At 44.6% G+C, this 22,954-nt stretch overlaps 1 protein-coding gene across 2 annotated transcripts in view; it reads right to left on the bottom strand.

Moving 5' to 3' along the window:
- Positions 1–18,077, bottom strand: part of CTPS1 (CTP synthase 1) — a 30,376-nt gene extending 12,299 nt beyond the window's left edge. For both annotated transcript variants that reach the window (XR_001137607.1, XM_012646754.1), the window contains exons 1-8: positions 17,944–18,077; positions 14,586–14,764; positions 12,919–13,089; positions 10,505–10,605; positions 9,619–9,735; positions 8,312–8,395; positions 7,711–7,791; positions 4,389–4,540 (exon numbers count right to left, since the gene is read on the bottom strand). Coding sequence is in view for 1 of the 2 variants with exons in the window: in XM_012646754.1 (XP_012502208.1) it covers positions 4,389–4,540; positions 7,711–7,791; positions 8,312–8,395; positions 9,619–9,735; positions 10,505–10,605; positions 12,919–13,089; positions 14,586–14,764; positions 17,944–18,035 (977 nt within the window). In the remaining variant the exon portion in view is untranslated. The remainder of the gene's footprint in view (positions 1–4,388; positions 4,541–7,710; positions 7,792–8,311; positions 8,396–9,618; positions 9,736–10,504; positions 10,606–12,918; positions 13,090–14,585; positions 14,765–17,943) is intronic.
- Between the last annotated feature and the right edge of the window lie 4,877 nt (positions 18,078–22,954).

Genomic DNA, 22,954 nt, shown 5'->3' on the forward strand with positions numbered 1-22,954 from the left:
TCACAAAAAAAATTTTTTTTAAATACAAAATGAACAGACAACGTAATGAATCAACTCAAAGAACTGGAAAAAGAAGAACAGACCAACCCCAAACCCAGCAGAAGAAGAGAAATTAATAAGATCAAATCAGAACTAAATGAAATTGACAACAGGGAAACTATACGGAAGATTAATAAAACAAAAAGTTGGTTCTTTGAAAAAATAAAAAAATTGACACAACTTTGGCTAAACTAATGAAAAACAGAAAAGAAAAATCTCTAATAAGCTCCATCGGGAACAAAAAAGAAGTTATAACCGATGCCATGGAGATTCAAGATATAATTTATGAATATTATAAAAACCTTTATGCACACAAACTGGAAAATGTGGAGGAAATGGACAAATTTTTAGAAACACACAGCCTCCCTAGGCTCAACCAGGAAGAAATGGAATCCCTGAACAGACCAATATCAAGGACTGAAATTGAAACAGCAATAAAAAACATTCCAAAAAAGAAAAGTCCCGGACCAGATGGTTTCACACCCAAATTTTACCACACCTACAAAGAAGAACTGGTGACTATCCTGCAGAAATTATTCCACAGCATCGAGAAGGATGGATTCCTCCCCAACACATTTTATGAAGCCAACATAACCCTGATACCAAAACCAGGAAAGGACACAACAAAAAAGGAAAACTACAGACCAACATCCCTTATGAATACAGATGCAAAAATTCTCAACAAAATTCTAGCGAATCGAATCCAGGTGCTTATTAAGAAAATAATCCATCGTGACCAAGTGGGCTTCATCCCAGAAATACAGGAATGGTTCAACATATGCAAATCTATAAACGTAATTCACCACATAAATAGAAGCAAAAACAAAAACCACATGATTCTCTCAATAGACGCAGAAAAAGCATTTGACAAAATTCAACACCCTTTTGTGGTAAGGACGCTTAACAAAATAGGCATAGACAGCGCTTACCTAAAAATGATACAAGCCATATATGACAAACCCACAGCCAACATCATACCGAATGGGGAAAAATTGAAAGCATTCCCACTTAGAACTGGAACCAGACAACATTGCCCACTATCTCCACTTCTATTCAACATAGTGCTGGAAGTCCTGGCCACAGCAATCAGGCAAGAGAGTGGAATTAAAGGCAGACGAATGGGAACAGAAGAGATCAAACTCTGACTATTTGCTGATGACATGATATTGTATCTAGAAAACCCCATGGATTCAACCAAGAGGCTCCTGGAATTGATAAATGAATTCAGTAAAGTCTCAGGATATAAAATCAATACACACAAATCAGAGGCTTTCACATACGCCAACAGCAGTCATACCGAGAACCAAATCAAAGACTCAATTCCCTTCACAATAGCAACAAAGAAAATAAAGTACCTAGGAATATATTTAACTAAGGAGGTAAAAGACCTCTACAGAGAGAACTATGAAACACTGAGGAAGTAAAAAGCCGAGGACGTAAACAGGTGGAAAACCATACCATGCTCCTGGGTCGGCAGAATCAACATTGTTAAGATGTCTATACTACCCAAAGTGATCTACAGATTCAATGCAATTCCTATTAAAATACCAACATCATTCTTCACAGATGTAGAAAAATTAATTTTACGCCTCGTATAGAACCAGAGAAGACCCGACATAGCAAAAACAATTCTAGGCAATAAAAACAAAATGGGACGTATCAACTTACCAGACTTCAAACTTTATTATAAGGCTGTAGTAATCAAAACAGCTTGGTACTGGCACAAAAATAGAGCCATTGACCAGTGGAACAGAACTGAGAACCCAAATATAAAACCATCCTCATATAGCCACCTAATCTTTGACAAAGCAGACAAAAACATACACTGGGGAAAAGAATCCTTATTCAATAAATGGTGCTGGGAAAACTGGATAGCCACATGTAGAAGACTGAATCAGGATCCACACCTTTCACCTCTCACAAAAATCAACTCACACTGGGTAACAGATTTAAATCTAAGGAGTGAAACTATTAGAATTCTAGAGGAAAATGTTGGAAATACTCTTCTAGACATTGGCCTAGGCAAAGAATTTATGAAGAAGACCCCAAAGGCAATCACAGCAGCAACCAAAATAAATAAATGGGACCTAATCAAATTAAAAGGCTTCTGCACAGCCAAAGAAACTGTCACAAGAGCAAACAGACAACCTACAGAATGGGAGAAAATTTTTGCATGCTACAAATCTGATAAAGAGCTGATAAGCAGAATCTACTTAGAATTCAGGAAAATCAACAAGAAAAAATCAAACGACCCTATCAAAAAGTGGGCAAAGGACATGAACAGAAACTTTTCAAAAGAAGACAGAATAATGGCCAAAAAACATATGAAAAAATGCTCAACATCTCTAATCATCAGGGAAATGCAAATCAAAACCACAATGAGATATCACTTATCTCCAGTGAGACTGGCCTTTATCAAAAAGTCCCAAAACAATAAATGTTGGCGTGGATGCGGAGAGATAGGAACACTCATACACTGCTGGTGGGACTGCAAACTAGTGCAACCTCTGTGGAAAGCAATATGGAGATACCTTAAAGAGATACAAGTAGAATTACCATTTGATCCAGCAATCCCATTACTGGGCATCTACCCAAAAGAACAAAAGACACTCTATAAAAAAGACACCTGCACCCGAATGTTTATAGCAGCACAATTCACAATTGCAAAGATGTGGAAACAACCCAAGTGTCCATCAATACATGAGTGGATTAATAAAATGTGGTATATGCATACCATGGACTACTATTCAGCTTTAAGAAACAATGCTGGGCTGGGCGCGGTGGCTCATGCCTGTAATCCTAACACTCTGGGAGGCCGAGGTGGGTGGATCGCTCAAGGTCAGGAGTTCGAGACCAGCCCGAGCAAGAGCGAGACCCCGTCTCTACTAAAAATAGAAAAAAATTAGCTGGACAACTAAAAATATATAGAAAAAGTTAGCTGGGCATGGTGGCGCATGCCTGTAGTCCCAGCTACCCAGAAGGCTGAGGCAGGAGGATCGCTTGAGCTCAGGAGTTTGAGGTTGCTGTGAGCTAGGCTGACACCATGGCACTCTAGCCAGGGCAACAGAGTGAGACTCTTATCTAAAAAAAAAAAAAAGAAACAATGGTGATATAGCACCTCTTGTATTCTCCTGGATAGAGCTGGAACCCATTCTACTAAGTGAAGTATCCCAAGAATGGAAACACAAGCACCACATGTACTCACCATCAAATCGGTATTAACTGATCAACACATAAGTGCACATATAAGAATAACATCTATTGGATGTCAGGCAGAGGGGAGGAGGGAGGAGGAAGGAGTGGACGGGTATATGCTTACACAAAGAGTGCAATGCACACCATCTGGGGATGGACATCCTTCAAGCTTGGACTTGGGGCGGGGGGCAAGGGCAACATACGTAACCTAAACATCTGTACCCCCATAATGTGCTGAAATAAAAATAAATAAATAAATACAAAATGATGAGAAAAATTAACAGACATGAACAGACAATTCGTAAGAGTTAACGTGATGACGGGAAGAGTCAAATCATGGGATGTTCACAATAGAAAAGTTTGTTCTCATTAAAAACTTTCTTTGTAGAGGACAATTATTAACAGAACAAAATGCTTAGAATGTTTTATAAAGAAAAGGATCACAAAACTGTGTGCCATTTTGGTAGCTATATGTAAACAAAGACTGAAAGGGAAAATGTCAAAATGAAAGTCAATATCAAAAAGCAGTGGAATGAGTCCGCCCTCCCCAAATGCTTCTAATATCATATTGATTCTGCAACTGTAATGTGGCTCAACTGTTGCTCTGAGACACTGAGTGAAGACCTTTGAAGTGACATGAGAACACTGCAGAGCTTTAAGAGGAGGCAGTGGAGTGGGACAGTCCTTGAAGTACTGAGTTTAGCAATAGATCCCCACTGATCCCTTTCTGGTGCAGGGTGAGCGGCACATTCCCAAACGCAGTTCAAACATCTAGGGCACTACCCAGGAGAGCTGTAGCCATGGCCAGCCAGTGTGTGGGCTTCCGCTGTGTGCACTAACCCGCTGCCACTGGGATGCCTGTTTGCACTGATCTTCTGGTCAGTAAGAGACAAGCATGACAGAACATAACCTGAACTCACTGCTTGGAAGACTAGCACCAGACCCAGCCTTCCCAGCACCTCCTCATCTATGCCACAGCTGCATGACAGCTAAGATCCTTTCTTAACATTCTGAACGCCTCTTGCCATCGAGACCTCTCTAACATGAGCTGATGGCAGGAGTGCTAAAGTGCTACAGCAAGAGTTGGATTCCCTGAGCACCTAGTAAAGAGAGAAAGAAGGCTGGCTCTCCCAGCTCCTCTTGGCAAAACAAACCTGTCAGCCATCTCTTTCCACTTCATCAGCATCTTTCGTGGCTGCCTCTCAATAGGAAGGTCAAGTCTTCGAAGAAAATAATCTACGACCCCTTGCTCCTCCAACAACAGGGGCACTCGGTAGATGGATGAGACATCATGGACACAGATCACCTGTTTAGAAAAAAGCAAGTCATTTAGTAAATACAAAAACCCACTGGGCTTGTAGCCTGCTACTAGCTATGTGACCTTGAGAAAATAACTCTTCTGAATTTTTCTGAAAACAGAAAAAAGGGCAATTTCCTACAAAAATATAAACTACCGGAACAAACTCAAGAAGAGTAGAAAAATTAGCAGCTAATCTATTATAAAAATGAGGCAAAAATCCTTAAAAAAAAAAAAAAAATCACAATCTAAACCACATATAGCGTTTAAAAAAAAATCATGTCCAAGGAGGACCTATCCCAGGAACTCATGAATGGCTTAACTAAAACAGTGGTTCTCAAACTCAGATGCATACTGGAACCATTCAGAGGAACTTACCAAAATCCAAAAGCCCATGCTGTACCTCAGACCACTTAAGTTAGAATCTCTAGGGGTAGTGTTATAGTTCTTTCAGAATTTGTCTAGTAGGTTTTCTGGTCCTCACCGGAAGATCCCCTATTATATAAAAAATAATTAAAAAAAAAAAAAAGAAAATCTCTAGGGGTAGGAGTGTAGGCAGCAATATTTTTTAAAGCTCCCCGAATGATTCCAACGTGCAGCCAAGTTTGAGAACCACTGCATTAGGAAATTTAAGAGTGGAATTCACCACAGAAACAGACTAAAGGAAGAAAAAAAATCACTTCAGTGGATACAGACTTGATAAAAATTCAAAACTAATTCATACTAAAAATTCTTGGTTAATTAAGATTATGGAAAATTTAAAAATATAAAAACCCACAGAAATATCACATGGTTTAACATTGAATATTAATGTTTAATAGTTAAAGTCCAGAAAAAGGCAAGAATGACCGCTATCACTACTTCTATTCAAGGATGTACTGGAGATACTTGCCATTACAATGAGATAAGGAAAAAAAAGAACTGGAAAACAAGAAAAAATTGCCACTGAATAATGCATGCAATGTCACTGCTTATCGCAGTATCGAAGCAACTGGAGCTCATCCAACGCCAGACCCCCTGTACCGCGAGCCATAACTACAGCTTCAACTGGACAAGAGACTGATTTCAGTAACGTTCTTCCTGAGAGACCACCGGCCATGGGCTGCTGTGTACTTGGGTGCCTTCGTGCACCTGCTTCACCCTTTGAGGCACAGGGCCTAATTGTGGTACATTTATATGTAAGTTTCCACCCCAGAGTGAATATGGGTCATATGTAACATACAGAAATAAAGCTCTTCTTTTCTACAAAAAAAAAAAAAAAAAATCATTGCTTATCCATAAAAACCAAGAGAATTTACAGGTAAACAATTAGAATACACAGAATTTTAGTAAGGATGCTAGGCTATAGATCAATGGGCAGAAATCAGCAGGATTTTCTACATGTGGGCCATATCTAATCAGGAAGTGCCACTCACTGTTGTAACAAAAATTCTGAGTTACTATAAATAAATCTAAACAACTTTATGAAGATTAATAAACCTAAAAAGCACCTTCATAAAGAAAAGTATAGGATATCATAAAAAGATAGTCTTTTCAACAAATGGGGCTGAGACAACCAGAGACTCACATACAAAAAGATGAATTTCAACCCTTCCCTCACACTATACACAAAAATAAACTCAAAATGGATCATGTAAGTCCTAAAACTATAAAACTTTTAGAAGAAAACACGAAACTCTTCATGACCTGGGTTAACCAAACAGTTCTTAGATATGACAGTGAAAGCACAGTCCATAAAAGAAAAAATGGATAAACTGGACCTCATCAAAATTTAAAAGCTTTTGTGCTCCAAAAGGCACTATCAGGAAAATGAAAAGACAAGTCACAAGTGGGGAGAAAATATGTGCGAAAGTATACCTGATAAAAGACTTGTATTCAGACTACATAAGGAATTCTTACAACTCAATTTAAAAAATAGGCAAAAGATCTGAAATTGAAGTATGGAAATTTAAGTACTTGTTACATTTTTAATAGTAAATAACTTTAATGACAACTTATTCTGCTACAGTACTGAATTCCTTTCACTTGCTAGGACGGAAATATCTAAAATGATTAAAGTGCATGATAAAGGGCTGTTGAGCACACTAAAATTACTCTGTGTTCCACCTGCTCTGTGAGAAGCAGAATCCTTTGACTGAGCTCAGACCCGGGAGCCCTGACCTCAGGCCCTCACACCCTGAAGCCTGGGGCCAGAAACTTTCCTCTCGCTGTTTGTGGAAATGCCTGGCCAATGATTTTAACTGCTTTCTATTTACCTCTGCACCCCTCATAATCTTGTAAATAGATGATTGCTCTTACTGTAACCCTACCCTGCTACTGCTGCTCCCCTCTCTGGGCCAGCGGGGCTCTCCTACTTAGTCTCCTGACCCTCAAATAACCTAGTAGTGAAATAAACTCTCCATAGCCTAATCTCCACATTTCTTGACCCCAACTTCTCTTCCATGTTCCTTCAGCCAAAGCTGGCCAAAGCCACAATCTCAACTTACCGCCACTAGAATTCCCATACTAAGCACCACACTTAGATATATTACAGGTTCCAAAATTTTGGGTTTCCCGTACAACAGCTACAGTAACAAAAAGACTACAATATGTGTGAGAGCCTACAGCACCCTAGACTCCAGGCACCAAAAACATAAAGTGGAATAAGGTGGTCCTCATCCTCCAGAAGCTCAAGGTCTGTGAGGGAAGACAAACGTGGACACACACACACACAGCAGACACACACACAAGGGGCAGGAGGATGGGCGGAGGATGGGCTCACCAAGGAGCCCAGAGAAGAATGTGTTAAGGGCCAGGAGGTTTGGCAGGTAAAGTTTCTCAGACAACATTCTGTCCTCATTAGCCCCCAAGGATGAAAACGAGTAGATTGCCAGGCCAATGGGGAGAGGGACACGGATTCATGACAGAAATCAGTCAGTGCCTTAGGAGAACTGAAAGACATTCAGCCTCGTGGAGCGTAAAGCACAAGGGGTGGGCAGAGAGGAGGCGGGAGGGATCCAAGTGCATTCAGGGAACCACCAGGCAGGTGAAGGTGAATCAGAGCCAATGGCAATCAGTCCTTCTAGGGAACAGGTGACTGTCTCCCATTACAAAATAACAAGCCTCATGAAACTGATCAAGAGGCTTTAGGATAATTAAAAGCAAAAAATGACCTACACAGAGATGGAATTTCTACTCACTTGCTCAGGTTCAACATGGCAGAACATCGATATTTTCTCTTTCACTGAGGTGTCAAGAGGATTTGAACACCTGCACACAACCTGGCAGTAAAGAAAATAAGATGGTTTAATAGAAGGAGCGAATTACAAAACTGGGGGTGGGGGTGGGGTTCCTGATTGAAATGAAAACAGACAACACATTGTTAAGAGGAATGAAATGTTAATTCTCAGCACAATGCATGTAATCCACAAAAATATTACTGCCTGTTTTTGAAACTGAAATCCTAAATCCCAAATTAGAGAAACGGTAGTACAAATGAACAGATAATGAACTACAAAACTAACTAGGGTTTTCTTCTTTAATTAACGTTCATGAGCAGCAAGGAAAAGGAGAGTAAGTGAAGGACTGAGAGGAGACATAAGGCATGGAGAGTACAAGACCTCACTCGAGCCAGGTAAGAAAATCCCAACAATAGCCCGGGTTCAGAGCACTAAACCTCTCTCCTGTCGTCAATTACAATCAAGAGCATGCTAAGACGACAGAGGTCTTGTCTGTCATGGAAGAGTGATTTTAATTAGATGTAAAACATCGCACTGAAACCAGGTAATCAAGAAATCTTACCAGGTCTGGGGAAAGCCCAAGCCCTCTGAGTTCTCGGACACTATTCTGGGTGGGTTTAGTCTTCTGCTCCCCTGTTGAACTTGGCTATTTTACAAAAGGAAAAACAAGTTAGTTTCTCTAGGATAAAGAATTTAAGTATCAGTTTTCCCTGAACCTCTTTTAATACTTTTGTCAAAGTTACAAGTGCATGTATTTTAGGGTCCAATAGTTGTACAGGGTTTGTCCTAACAAATGGTGGTTCCCCACCCTCTCCCACTTTCCAAAAGCTAGAAACAATTGCTCTTCAACTCTTTTCATTGATCCCTCTGGCATGCTTTATTGCTAATTCCTCACATTTCTATTGATTACCCTGTTAAATGAGGACCCCGCCCTCTCTCATTCCCCTGCCACACCAGACACCCTCCGTGCCTACAGCCCTCTTCAGGGTTTATATACTTTTGAATATCTAAATACTGTTCACTGGGAGGCCAAGGTGGGAGGATGGCTTGAGGCCAGGAGTTTGAGACCAGCCTGGGCAACAAAGACCCTGTCTCTGCAAAAAATTAAAGTAAAAAAATTAGCCGGGCGTGGTGGTGCAGACCTGTAGTCCCAGCTACTTGGGAAGCTGAGGCAGGAGGATCACTTGAGCCCAGGAGTTCAAGGTTGCAGCGAGCTATGATCATGCCACTGCACTCTAGCCTGGGTGACAGAGTAAGACCCTGACTCTAAATAAAACAAACACTTCTTTGTGAATTTAACTTTATTATAATCATACAACTTTAAAAGATCAAATGGAAATTCAAAAAATTAAAATCAGGGCAGGTACAGTTAATGATGGTAGGTTGACCACAGGCATCTGTCTTTACTACATGGTATAACAGAGTAAAGGGGTTGCTTTTAAAGACAAAAATTCACAAAGACAAATATTGTAAAGAGTCGATACTGACAAAAATTAGGAAGGGTCTCACTCTGTCGCCCAGGTTGGAGTGCAGTGGCATGATCATAGCTCATTCACTGCAGCCTTGAAATCCTGGGCTCAAACAATCCACCCACCTCAACCTCCTGAGTAGCTGGGACTATTTTTCTATAGAGACGGTGCTCTTGTCCTGGCTGGCCTCAAATCCCCAGCCTCAAGCGAGAGCGAGCCTCACGCCTGGAGGCCCAAAGTGCTGGCATGGGATTCCAGGCGTGGTGAGCCACACCCGGCCGCCAAGGTCTCTATTCCCAGCTTCCTGCACATCAAGTATTGAAAACTACTAGATACAAGTGAAAATCAATCTTTTCTTTCTCCTAACTCCTCCAAAGTAAAACTCTGACAAACGTCTTACCTGAGGAACTAGACTGACGTGGATATTACAAAAGTTCTCCTTCTTGACCTTGAACTGGAACTGGCGGAAGGCCTCAATGAAGGGCATGCTTTCTATATCCCCCACAGTGCCACCAAGCTGGAAGAACAAAGTCATTTTAGAGGGTAAGCACTAAACCCTGCTCTGGCAATTTAGTTTTCTAACTGCTCTGTCATCTTGATTCAGGGATCATTAACAATGTAACACAGACTTTCTACAACGTCAGTTAACAGTGATTAGACATTTCTTTGTGCTAAAAAGGTTACTTTTTGGATAGGCTCATCATTTCCCAAGGTTATTATGGGTCTTTCCACATCATTTCAAGAAAAAGGGTGAGAGTGGGACCAGGAGTTTTATTTATATGAGAATCACAAAGCAAAAAAAATCTAAACCTCCTTAGATAACCAAAAGTAACTTTTGTACTAAAAAGCATCAGTTATAAACTGCTGGAATTTTCGAGTCTCCTGTTATCAGAGGAACACTGAGATGCAACAGCTAGGATCAGCAGAGTGGGAATACCGAAACTGAAACCACATGGAGTTCATTCAGAGGGGAATGTTCCTGCCAGAGGAAAGCAACAGATCTACCGACCTTCTCCAAAGATGGATGAAGATGTGTCATTCTTATTGGTGCACTTGGTACAAAGTCAATCTATAAGTGCTAAAAAAAGAAGTACGGTGTGGACAAAGTACTGCTTTCTCCTGAGTGGCCATTCCACGAGGGTCACTGTGCCCTTACCTGCCATGTTGCAACATACTGCACTGACAGACAGGAAGGGAAAGCTTCACTGGAAACTGTCCTATCAGTTGTCGACGGCTGACTAAGGAGAGGAATAACACCTGTTCACATACGCAGGCATCACACAAACCTCAATCACACACACTTGAGGTTCCAGCCCATCTTCATCCACAGGTATCAACGCCTGTCTCATCACCCACTCCTGGATGGCATCCGTGATGTGAGGGACAACTGGGAGAGAGAAGAGAAATGCGCAACTGACGCTTGACCATCAGCACTGATTGAGGCCAATACGCTTATTGTTAAAGCAAACTGCTACACTCTTTGCCTGGACAGAGCAGCAATGGGGTCATAAAAATACTTCTGAGGCCCCCTTTAATTGGCCTCAACTAATCTTTCCCAGATTTCCAAGTTGTTGCTCGAAACCCTGCAAGAGAAGAAGGCCAAAAGTGGTGTCCCAACCACATCAGAGCCCACCGTTTGGCCACACACCAACACAACAGACTGTGTGGCCACCTCGACTGCTCGCAACCAAGGCTGAGGTGGGCACATCACACCTGAGTGCTTTTCCAGGAACAAGTGCCTGCCAGGACCCTGTTCCATGTTTCCAGTTTACCAAAGGGTAGACAATCCACTGCAGAGACGGTACAGTTAGCAGAATGGCTACGAGCACGGAATCTGGGGTCAGGATGTCTGGATGCATGTCTCAGTTCCAGCACTCATTAGCTGTAGATCTTTGGGCAAATTACTTCACTGCCCTTAAGCTTGTTTTCTCCATCTGTTAAGCGGAGGTGATAACTTCTACTTCACAGAACTGTGGAAATTTTATGCGATAGCACCTGTAAAATGCTCAGAGTGCCTAGCATGTCAGTGCTCAACAAATGCCAGCTACTGCTAAATGCTTTTTAAAAATAATTATTGGGCTCAGACTGCAAGTTCCTGAGGGCTGACAATTACTATGTAACTGCAGTCACTGGAGTTAAACAGCAGTGCCTCGAGCACAAGCATATTCATTATCCATTCCATACACAGCAGCCCAAGTGATCTCTTAAAATGCAAATCAGAATTCATCACTCCCATGTTTAAACTTTTCAGTGGCTTCCCAGTGCTCTGAATAAAATCTGAACCCCTTGGCCAGGTAGAACCTGGCTGTGGTCCCCCTCATCCGCCTCTCTGACCATCCCTCTTGGTCACTGTGCCTCAGCCGCACTGGCCTCCCTTCTGTTCCTTGATCAACCAAGCCTTCTGTGGCCTTGATCCACTGTACTTGCTGTGCCCTCCTCCTTCCGTCCTCCCCGTGACTGGCCTCTGCTAGGAGACTCCCTGACCGTCTGTCCAAAGTGGCTTGCCCCAGCCACTCTTTCTCTCCTCACACATTTGTCTCCTTCACAGCTCCTAGCAGACGTTTCTTTTTATCTGTTAGTTGTCTGTCTCTCCCACAGGGAACCTCCATGCAGTGACCTGGCTGGTCTTGTGAATCACTCGCTTTACTAGCACCAGTGAGGATCTGACCCCAGTGAGCATTCGATACATATTTGACAGATGATGAATAAATGAATGAACGTACTGGAGGCCTAGAACAGCAAACTATATGATCAAAATCATTTTGATTCCTAATCGACCCTTTCTTTGTGTCAGGAACTCAGGGAAACGCTTTATTGACTTAGCTGCTTTAATCCTCCTAACAACCCACAGAAGTGGATGTTGTTATCTTCACTTTACAGGAAAGGAAACCATACCTCAAAGAAGTTAAGTGATCTGCCCACGTTCATAAAGCTGGTAAGTGGCAGAGCTAAGACCCAAACATGACCCAACCAGCCCCAAATCTGGCCAGGGCGGCCCCAGACCAGAGCCAGCGATCAGTGTGACCCTCAGCTTTCAGTCCAGTACAGTCTGAAGCCAACAGCAGATTTGCTCTCATAACTCAGATGAAAGCCACCTTTCAGTGACTCCCAAAATTTGGGCTGCTGCCATTTTTCTAGACCAGTGGTTTTCCAATCCCACTTTTTTAAAGTAGCAAAATACTCTTCTCAAATGAACACTTTATGCAAAACCCCAAAACAGCAAATAGATATAAGTGAAGCTGTGCTGGTGAAAGCATGGGAGGACCCAGAAACCCACTTCTCAGACTGCCCCAGCCCATATGGCATTGATGAAAACCAGCGTACACAACAGATGTTCACTTCCTTATCACCGTCTACAGTCAGTCCCAGATGCACAACCTACATGCCACCTGGCTTAATGCTCTAATCTAGGTGCCTTCACCACGTCACACTCATCACTGACTAAAAACAACAGCTCTCTGGACTCAAATCGTGCTGCCTTGGCTGGACTGACAAGCTCCTATGCCAGCTGCAGAGCAGCAATGGCTTCTTCAAATTATTTTTTTAGTAAATGGCTACACAATTCTGTATTTTCAACTGCAGGCATGTTTCAGTAACAATACCTTGATAGTTTCATGCTGACATCACAGAAAATGTAAATTTTTATACTCAAAAGAAACTGGTTAAGATTTTTTAACCTTAAAGGTAAGTCCAGTCTTACCTTGGACGGTTTTCCCCAAGTAATCTCCTTTACGTTCCTTGTTGATGACGTACTGGTATATTTTGCCAGTGGTCAGATTATTGTCCTTCGTGAGGCGAATGTCAAGGAACCGCTCATAGTTACCCAGGTCAAGGTCTACTTCCCCACCGTCATCCAGAACAAAAACTTCACCTGCAGTGAACAGGGAAAACGTTTAGGGAAGTGAAAAGTACCTATACTGTGGCACAACTTGAATCCTGAAATATAAACATTCAGATAGAACAAAGTCTGCATTAACTTGATATGAAGCAGAGAAATTTATTTCTAGAAAACTAATTACGACACAAAAAAGAAAAATTACCAACCATTTTCCAAGCTAACGTCAGACTTCTGGCCTGTCAACAAACTCACACTTACTCAGGAAGAATTACAAAACAGTATAAAATGGAAGGAGATGACAGCCCACAAGGGTGGCAATATACAGGACTTTACAACAGTATGGCATCTGCTGCCCAGAGAGAAAGAACTTTCAGAAAAGTCTCCTAATTAAGCGTAATAAAGTTTAAAGTATAACAAAAGTATGATTTGATTCAAAACTTACATGATACATGCATATGAAGTTTGTGCTAATTATAAAAATCAGCTTCTAAGCTATGCTTTAGTTCTAAACAAAGTGGGGAAACTGCGCAAGTTCCCCCTATTCCTTTGTTTCACATTCATTCCTTGAAACTTCATTCTTGAAACTGTGCCCAGAATGATTCAATCCCACCATCACAATAGGAGACAAGCTCAAAAACAGGAGAGGAAAAAATGCCTTATTTTCCCCCTCAGAGACAACTAATCCTCTGCTCAAGATTTTTGTATAAATATCACTCCAGTACATGGATCTTCTCCTGACACTGTTACATGAGGACTTTTACTCCAGTGACACTAATCTTTATAGACTTTTACCTCAGCCTAACACAGTATGAGTATGAATATAGAATTTAAAAACTCAAGAGATGTTTTTCCTACCCTCCCTTAATGGTTTCAACTTTTCACTTGCCTCGAAGATCTTCATTTATATTATCCAAAGTATTAGCAAACTAGAATCCCAAACTTACAGGTCCTCCAAATCCAGCATCTAGCTGTTGCCTATATCCCTACGAAGTCATCCTTTAGCCTGTGTTTCAACAGCTTACCAAAGATAATTCAACAACTTCTTGAAGCCAATCACCCCACTCTTGGAGGGTGCTTACTATTATAAAGGTCTTCCTTATATTGGGCCAAAACCTATTTCCTTACAACTTCTATCCACTTACCCTATTTCTAAAGACTGCAGTCTCAAAGAACACGCATACTCCCTCTTCTCAAATAGTCAGAAGAACGTAATTATGTCACCAGACGTCTTTATTCAAGAGAAGTGACAAACTTTCATTCAGCCACCAAAAAGATCATTTTTATTACAGACACCTCTGAAGTCTAATCACTGCATTGCCTATTAAGACTTCTGCTTCTTCCTGTCTAGGTGAGAAAAGCATCATTCTGCTACACTGAGAACCTTTTTAGAGGGCAACAAATAGAAGTTATGCAAAATGTACACAGAATTCCCAAGGGCTGGAAGAAAGGAAGGAAAGTGGGGAGGGAAGGAGGAAGGAAGGAAGGAAGAAAAAGAAAGGGAGAGGGAGGGAAAAATGCATTTTGCTTACCATGCTCATAAGGAGAAAATGTTCCTGCATCGATGTTAATGTAGGGGTCAATTTTAATTGAAGTTACATGTAAACCACATGACTTCAGGATTGTGCCCACACTGCTGGCAATGATTCCTTTTCCAATTCCTGATATAACACCACCAGTAACTAGAATGTACTTCATTTTACTTTTTGACCTGGAAGAAGAAAAAATTACAGATAAAATAAATATATCTCAACAAACCAAACTCATCTGGGTTCAAATATTGGCTCTGCCAATTATTAATACTAGCTATGAACCCTCTTAGAGCCTCTCAGTTTCTTCATCTGCCACATGCCTTTGGAAGGTTCTTGTCAGGTCTAAATAGGATAACAAATGTTTCTTGGATCACTAGATGGCTTTAGTCAAATATGGGTAGAAAAACAACTGCTACTCGAATAACGTAGCTTTTGTTTAAAGCTTTAACAACTAAGAACCTCAAGAGTCAACCTAATAAAACCAAAACCAAAAAACCAGCTCCAAGCTGGTTGATAGAACACTATTCCCCAAATTTTGGCTGACATCACGGCCAGACACTGGAATACCAGGCAGGTGCCTCATTATTTTCCCTATATGGGAAAAAAATTTCAAGCTTGGATAAGCACTGCAATTCTCCAAGAAAGAAATAATGTCTTTGGCTAAACTACAATGTATCGCCAAGAAAACACAGCTCCTCTAGGTTATGGAAGATAGACTAAAAGGAAAGAACTTCAAAACTTAAAAGTAGGTGCAGCTAAACCTAAAATGCTTTTAAGTAAAGGTAGTTCTTGTCTGTAATTTAACGGCTTGCTCCTTGCCAGCAATTATTCCCAGGTATGCCACGAACAGAGACTGTATATCCTGGGAGAAAGGAACATCAGATAATAAACCAGTCTAAGCACATCATGGGCAGAGGACTCAAGAGGGGACAGTAGATTAAATCCAAAGAGCAGTACAGTCAAGGCAGGAAATGAAGAAGCAGACTTGATGAAATATGAAAGAGGCAGATATAAGGACAGCATAGACAAGAGGTGAGGAGACAGTGACAGCTCACCACGGAGGATTTATCACTTGTCCCCAGCTTCAGAGGCCCAGAAACATCATTTGGTCAGCAAAGCCAAATGTGACCAAAATGAGAAACACAATCGCCAAGTAGCAAAAAGTGCTTACTTTGGCACAGTCAGGATATTTTCCTCCTCCAGGAACGTTCCATGTGAAGCCAAATTATAACAAAAATAAGCTAAGAAAGGAACAAGAAAACTGGGGAGGTCTCTTTGAAGCATTCCCCCATCCCACTCCCCCCCGGAGCAGGAATGAACACACTTGGCAAGAAAATAAAATGCTCAGAATGTCTTCCTCCTGGGACAGCCAGGAAGATACTGTCCTGCTCATTCTATCCTCTGTTGCAGCATTTCTGAAAGTGCTGCTTCTTGGTTTCTGCAAAATGCATGACAGTCCCCAAAAGGGTTTTATGGATAGATAAATCAGAGAAATGCTGATTAAACAAAGTCATCTGGTTTCTTTAAAGACCTCTGGGAGCATTAAATAAGTTAACCCACAGTGTGATCTCCCCAGAGGGCTACACAGGATGCAGTTCCCTCAGACTTATTTGACCCTAAGTCTCTATTATTTTGGGGAAATACTACCTTACTGAACCTTACAGTACCTTACTGAACCCATGAACATCAGACGTGGCTACATTTTAGATGTGTCCTAACCAGTTAGATCCCGTACTGAGACTATACCCTGCCCTCATTCACTGAATTTTGGATGTTCCTAGAAATTCCTCAGCCACCCTGAGTGGGTTACTTCTATAAAAGGCTCATCTCATCCATTTACATTTGATTTGCCCCAATTTTACTAAGAGGGTAACATCTCTGGGGGAGATTCCTGCAGGCCCACAATGCCTGGCAATAAATATTCCAATGTACACAAAGATCAGGTGGGAGGCTCATTCACTAACATTTATGGGCCACCCACTGGGTGAGAGTGGCTGTGCCACACACTTTGGGGGCAGCAAATATGAATCAGATTTGGGTCCAACCGCTCTCAAGTTGCCAGCAGTCCAGTTAGAGGGACGAAACATTTACGCATACATGAGTAATCCAGCCACGGTGGAAAGCAGAGGGAAATATATGAAGCCTGTAAAGGGGGAAGAAGAGAGCAGAAAGCTTTCAGAACCTAGAGACATCCTGGGGGTGGGGGAGGATCCATGCTGCTGCTGTTTCGCAGGCCTGACTTGCAATGGGCCTTGAAGGACTGACAACACACTTTTAGCAAACAGTGAACAGGCAGGTGAGGGCATCTGCAGAGAACAGAGGTAGGGCCGAGAAAAGGGTGGTGGAAGGTAAGTTGTAAAGGTAGGCAAGGGGCCGAATCACGTGCAAACTCAAATGCCCGATCTGAACTTTTTTCTGAAGGTGATCGAAGACACTGGAGGGTTTTCAGGCATGTAAGTTAACATAAATCACAATGCATCAGAGAAATTCAACAAAGATTTAGAATAAAAAGCTTCTTTTTCCTTCAATGCTGTAAGATAAGTTCCAGCTGCATCACTCGTGTGCTGAGACCTCAGTCGAGTCACTCGAGCTGCCGAAAGCCAGGGTTCTCACCTCCGTAAAATGGGGATGAGAATCTCCGCATCGCCCGTGTCACAGGGCTGCTAAGGATTCAAAAATGTAACGAGTGTGGTAGTAAGGGCGCCGCACAAACGTGAGGACTCTAACACGCCCGCATCCGCTCTCCAGGCCGCCAGGAAGGGAGGGAAGCTGTGGGGCCAAAGGGGCCGGCCGGGGGTGGCCGTCCGCACCGCGAGCTCAAAGGCCCCTTCCTCCCACGGCGCTAGGCTGCCCATCCCATCCCCCAGCGCGCGGTGGGCCCGCTCGGACCTGGAACCCGCACCCCGGGGAGGCTGAGCCCGAGCCCTGAAGGCCCAGGGCGGCCAGAGCAGAGGGGCGGCCGCCGGGCTTTCTCGGAGACGGCTGAGCGAAGGGGGCTCCGCGCCTCTACGGCCCTCTCCATCCCACGAGCCAGGTTAGGCTGATCGGGTGCCGCCGGGCACTGCAGTACCAGACCCACGGCCCCTGCAGCCGCCGCGTAACCCAGGTGACCCTTCACCAGCCGCGCCCGGCCACGCGGCCCGCGCGCGGGAGCCGGCACCTCGCCGGCCGGAGCCGCCCGCCCCACTCCCGTTAGGCACGCAGCCCATTGGGCAGGACGCCGAGCCACCTCGCCCCTGATTGGTGGAGAGCGGTGTCTGTCACCCCGGCAACGGGGCCGTCCCGCGCCCGGCTCAGTTCACGCCGCCGACTCCTGCACCGAAGAACAGTTCCCCCGGGATCCCTGGAGTCAGCCTACCTGAGGCCGACTTCAGACCCTCCCGTCAGCACCAGAGCTGAGTGGCGACGTGCGCGGAAACCCTGGCAGCCAGTGAATAAGCCCGGCCGCATGCGCCGGCAGTCTTTAGCGGAGGCGGGCCCTAGGCGGTGCGCACGCAGAGGGCGGGGCGGGCCCTGGAAGGCGCGGGGCGGGGCCCGAGTGCGCAGGCGCAGGGCGTACGCCGCCGCGGGACCCGGGCTCGGCTGGGCAGTGCTGCCGGCTGCTTGAGGCTGGGTGGATTGTGGTGTCTCTGCCTCTCGGCTTTTGTCTCAGCGGTGGTCCGATCTTCCTCTCTTCAGGGGGAGGAGGCCGTTTTGTGACTCACGCCTGGCAAATCCGTCGCCTAGCTTCGCCTCCCCCGCAGCAGCCCTCTGCAGTTCTGGTCGTCCCCCTTCCATCCAGGGCTGCCAGGGCTCCCACCCGATGGTCTCACACGTGCGACCTTGGAGCTCCTGGCCGTGCCCGAGCCCGACCCTCCCGCCCCGGCGGAGGGACGCCTGCAGTGTCGCCAGGCTCCTAAGAGGGAAGTCCAAAAGGGCCGCTCCCTCTTCCCCACATCTGCCCTGACGGCGACTGCTTTGGGTGGATGAGGGTCCCGAGAAGTTCAGTTTGGTCCAGCTGACAGGCACCGAGCGAGCAACCACTCTATGCCACCCTCTGTGCTGGACACCAAGGGACCCTGCCCTTGGACTGACGGTGTAGTGAGGCAAACTGTTGAGCTCAGCGCGCTTCACCATGGTCCTTATAGGTGGCGGCTGCTGAAATGCCTGGTGCCCAGGGAGTGAGTGCCCAGCAGGGGACTGACCACCTGGCAGGGCTTGGGGGTTCAGGCAGGGAAGTCTTCCCTGAAAAAGTGACTTTGCAGCTGAGACCTAAATTGACTGGCACAGATGGGGAAGGGAGAGATGGGAATAAGAAAGTGAGGCCGAATGAAAAGACTAAAGGGGAAGAGGCCTGGAAGAGCCTGGCTCAGCCGAATTAGAAGGTCAGTGTAGCTGAGTGGAGAGCGCTGAGGAAGACATCAGTGTGAGATCAGGGTGGAGAGGTTGGCAGGGCCATGCCAGGCAGAGCATTATAGACCAAGTTAAGCATTTTCTTTCTCCTAAGGATAGTGGAAAGCCATAGAAACTTTTGAGGAGAGAGTCTTGTCTTTCTTTTAAATAGTGAATATATGCACATGGTTAATTTTTTTGCCCCAAACATTACACAAGGGTATCCATGAGAAGTCTCTCTGCTCTGTACCCAGTATTCCTGTTTTCTTCCCTAGAAGCAATTTGCCCCAAGTTCTCTTTTTTAGACAGTCTTCCTCTGTTGCCCTAGCTAGAGCGCCATGGTAACAGTCTAGCTCACAGCAACCTGAAACTCCTGGGCTCACACGATCCTCCTACCTCAGCTTCCCAAGTAGCTGGGACTACAGGCATGCGTCATGATGCCACCCAGCTAATTTTTTTTTCTATTTTTATTAGAGACAGGGTCTTGCTCGTGCTCGGGCTGGTCTTGAACTCCTGACCTCAAGTGATCCTCCCAAAGTGCTAGGATCACAGGTGTGAGCTGCCTCAAGTTCTTGGCTGCCCCAAGTTCTTATCTGTCATCACTGAAAGGAGTTAAAGTATGACATGATCAGATTTGTGTTTCAGGAAAATCACTCAAATATGGATTCCAACAAACCAGGTAAGGAGGCTCCTGCAGTGGTCTCTTTTTGAGGCTTCTGGTTCCTTCCAAAACCAGATCACCACTGCTTCTACCCTGACATCCTGCCCAAGCTGCCCTCAGCTACAAATCTAAAAAACATTTGGGATGTCTTTGAAGGTGCTCTACCACACCTTCTTCCAAGCAGCATTTGATGTTTATCAAAGTGCCTGGGGCATAATAGACACTGAGAACATAACCTGCTGAAGCAATGGAGATGCTGTAGGAGATACACAGTGAGCCATTCACCCTGTCATTGTCCTGGATGACCACTTGACCTTTTCTTCTCCTTCCTCAAATCCCTGCCATCTTCCCCATATTCTGTCTCCACTGACGGTCTTGCTTCCCATTTCACAGAGAAAATACAAGCTGTCAAGAGATCTTAGGTATTCATCAACCTTACTTGTATCTGTGCACACAAGCTCTGCCTTTTCTCCTATTACTGTGGACAAGCTTCCCGTGTTCCTAGAGGTCAACCTCCTTGTTGCTGGCCGGGCACGGTGGCTCACGCCTGTAATCCTAGCACTGTAGGGGACCGAGGCAGGAGTTCGAGACCACCCTGAGCAAGAGTGACATCCCGTCTCTGCTAAAAATAGAAAAATTAGCTGGGCATGGTGGCGCATGCCTGTAATCCTAGCTACTTGGGAGGCTGAGGCAGGAGAATCGCTTGAGCCCAGGAATTGGAGGTTGCTGTGAGCTAGGTTGACACCACGGTACTCTAGCCTGAGCAACAGAGCGAGACTCCGTCGGGGCGGGGGTCGGGGAACCTCCTCATTGATTTGAGTGCCATATCCTCTCATCAACTCAAAAATGTCTAGCAATTCTCCACACCTGCACCATCAGTTTTTCCCTCTCTACTAGATTAGCGTGATGCAAACATGCTACAGTTTCTCCCATCTTGAAACAAAACCCCTCTCTTGACTCTATCGTTCTCTAGCTTCCCCTCCATTTCTCTGTGTTGCGTCTCAGCACAACTCCTAAAAATTATTTGTTCTTGTTCTCCAATTTCTTCCATGTCTCTTAAACTCATTCCAATCAGACTACTGCTCATGTAATTCCACTGAAACTGCTCTTGTCAAAAATGAGCCTCTGTGTTCTCAGACCTCTTCACGATACATCAGCCTAGACTCTAATCTCTAATGTCTGTTCACAAATCCCAGGTGAAGGCAGCAGTGCAGCTATATGTGCATGGCGTGGATGCACGTGTGTGTGTATGTGTGCGTGTTTGCATATTTGGGCTGCTCCTCTCCCCACCTTGGGCTTGCTCAGTCTCCCTGAGGACTTTATGGGTGCAGCCATACTGCCCTCAGGGCCCCCAAACTGGCCATTTCCCGAACAGCACAGGTGGTCATTTCCCCCTTGGAACATGTTCTTTACTTGGCATGTAGGAAACCACTTTCTCTCAGTTTTTTCCTATTTCACAAGCTTCTCCTCCAGGGTCTCCCTTCCTCTATCCCTTTCCTTTTCCTCTTCCTCGCCTGTAAACATTGCTGTGCCCCAAGGCTCAGGCCTAGGATCTCTTCTCTGTCTTCGGTCATTCTCTAGATGACCTCATCCAGACTCTAACTACTAAATGCATCTGTCATCTGCCATCTCACAAATTTATATTCCCAGCCTGGACTTCTCTCCTCAACTCCAAGTGCACTTCTGAGCACAGGTCCTGCCAGGTGCCTTGCCTTCAGGTGGGCCAAGCCTACACTGATGCCATTCATGCTCTGTAGCCCCCCGAGGCAAGCTTTCTGTAAAGGGCCAGGTGGTCTCTATTGCAACTATTCAACTCTGCCTTCATAGCGTAGAAGTAGATAATATATAAAGGACTTATTCTAGTAAAACTGTGGCTGTATTCCACTAAAACTCTTATTTACAGAAACACAGATTTGGTCTGAAGGCCACAGTTTGCCAGCCCCTGGGCTGAACACACATCTTTGTCTAGTTTCTCCCCTGCCCTATGCCCGGCTCTGTCTCTTACAGGCCTCAACTAAGAGCGTTCCTCAGTCATCCCTTGCACGAGAGCCCCACCTCGGGCTCTGCCCTTAGGGAACCCTGCCTAAGACAGGGTGCCTCCCGCGTGTCCCAGGTCCCAGCCTAAGACAGGGCGCCTCCCACGTGTCCCCCGGCGCCCGATGCTTACCCTGCGATGCTGATCACAGTGTGCTGAGGTTGCCTGTTTACTTACTGGTCTCTTCCACACCAGATTGGAATCACTTCGAAGTGACTTAACCTTTCTGTGCCTCAGTTTCCTTATCAGGCGCAGTCTTGTTGACCTTTTCATAACCAGCATCTAGCATATTTAATTCCCACTATTACCCAATGATGCAAATGCCGTCATTATTACTATATCACAGATGCCCAAGCCAAGACCGAACACACGTAAACACCTGCCCAAGAGCACACGGGAAGGTTCGCTTGGAATCCTCTTTCTGTTTCTGCCCCCTCGTTCTGCCCACCACCACATCTTGCTAATCGTTTCCTCACCAAGGCTTCCTTGACTGACTTTTTCCACTTTCACAGCAATATGTTGTCACCCTTGTCCAGCATTCTGATAGGTTATCTGCATGAGAAATGGGGCAGGTGGGAGACTAACTAGTGACAAACTGGTTGGATTTTTTTCCTCCAGATTCATTTTAAATTTACATTTTATTAGCCTTTAATAAATATGTCAATTGTACAAAATTCAAAAGGTGAGAAGGAAAACACAGTAAAAGCCTTCCTCCCATACTGCTCCTGGGCCACCTAGGGTTCCTCCCAGAAGCAACCACTATTCCCTGTTTCTCGTTTATCCTTTAAGAGATTCTCTGTGCGTGTGTCTAGACCCTTTCTCATTGGCTGTATGTTGTTTTAACATGAGTGTGATACATTGGATTTTCCTCACTTGAGCAGGCTTTCTTTTTTTTTTGAGACAGAGTCTCGCTCTGTTGCCCGGGCTGGAGTGCCATGGCGTCAGCCTAGCTCACAGCAACCTCAAACTCCTGGGCTCAAGTGATCCTCCTTGCCTATTCTGGGACTACAGGCACACACCACAGTGCTCGCCTAATTTTTTCTATTTTTAGTTGTTTGGCTAATTTCTTTCTGTTTATAGTAGAGACAGGGTCTCACTCTTGCTCAGGCTGGTCTCGAACTCCTGAGCTCAAGCAATCCTCCCGCCTCGGCCTCCCAGAGTGCTAGGATTAAAGGCGTGAGCCACTGCCCCTGGCCACATTCTTGGTTTTCTTTCCTGCAATATGTTGAGATAACAGGGAGGGGAAAGCAAATTGATTGTTCTTTTTGATGGATCAGTCCAGTTTATGCAGATAAAGGGAAA

This window comes from Propithecus coquereli, unplaced genomic scaffold, assembly GCF_000956105.1.
Source record: "Propithecus coquereli isolate 6110/MARCELLA unplaced genomic scaffold, Pcoq_1.0 Scaffold249, whole genome shotgun sequence".
Classification (NCBI taxonomy): domain Eukaryota; kingdom Metazoa; phylum Chordata; class Mammalia; order Primates; family Indriidae; genus Propithecus; species Propithecus coquereli.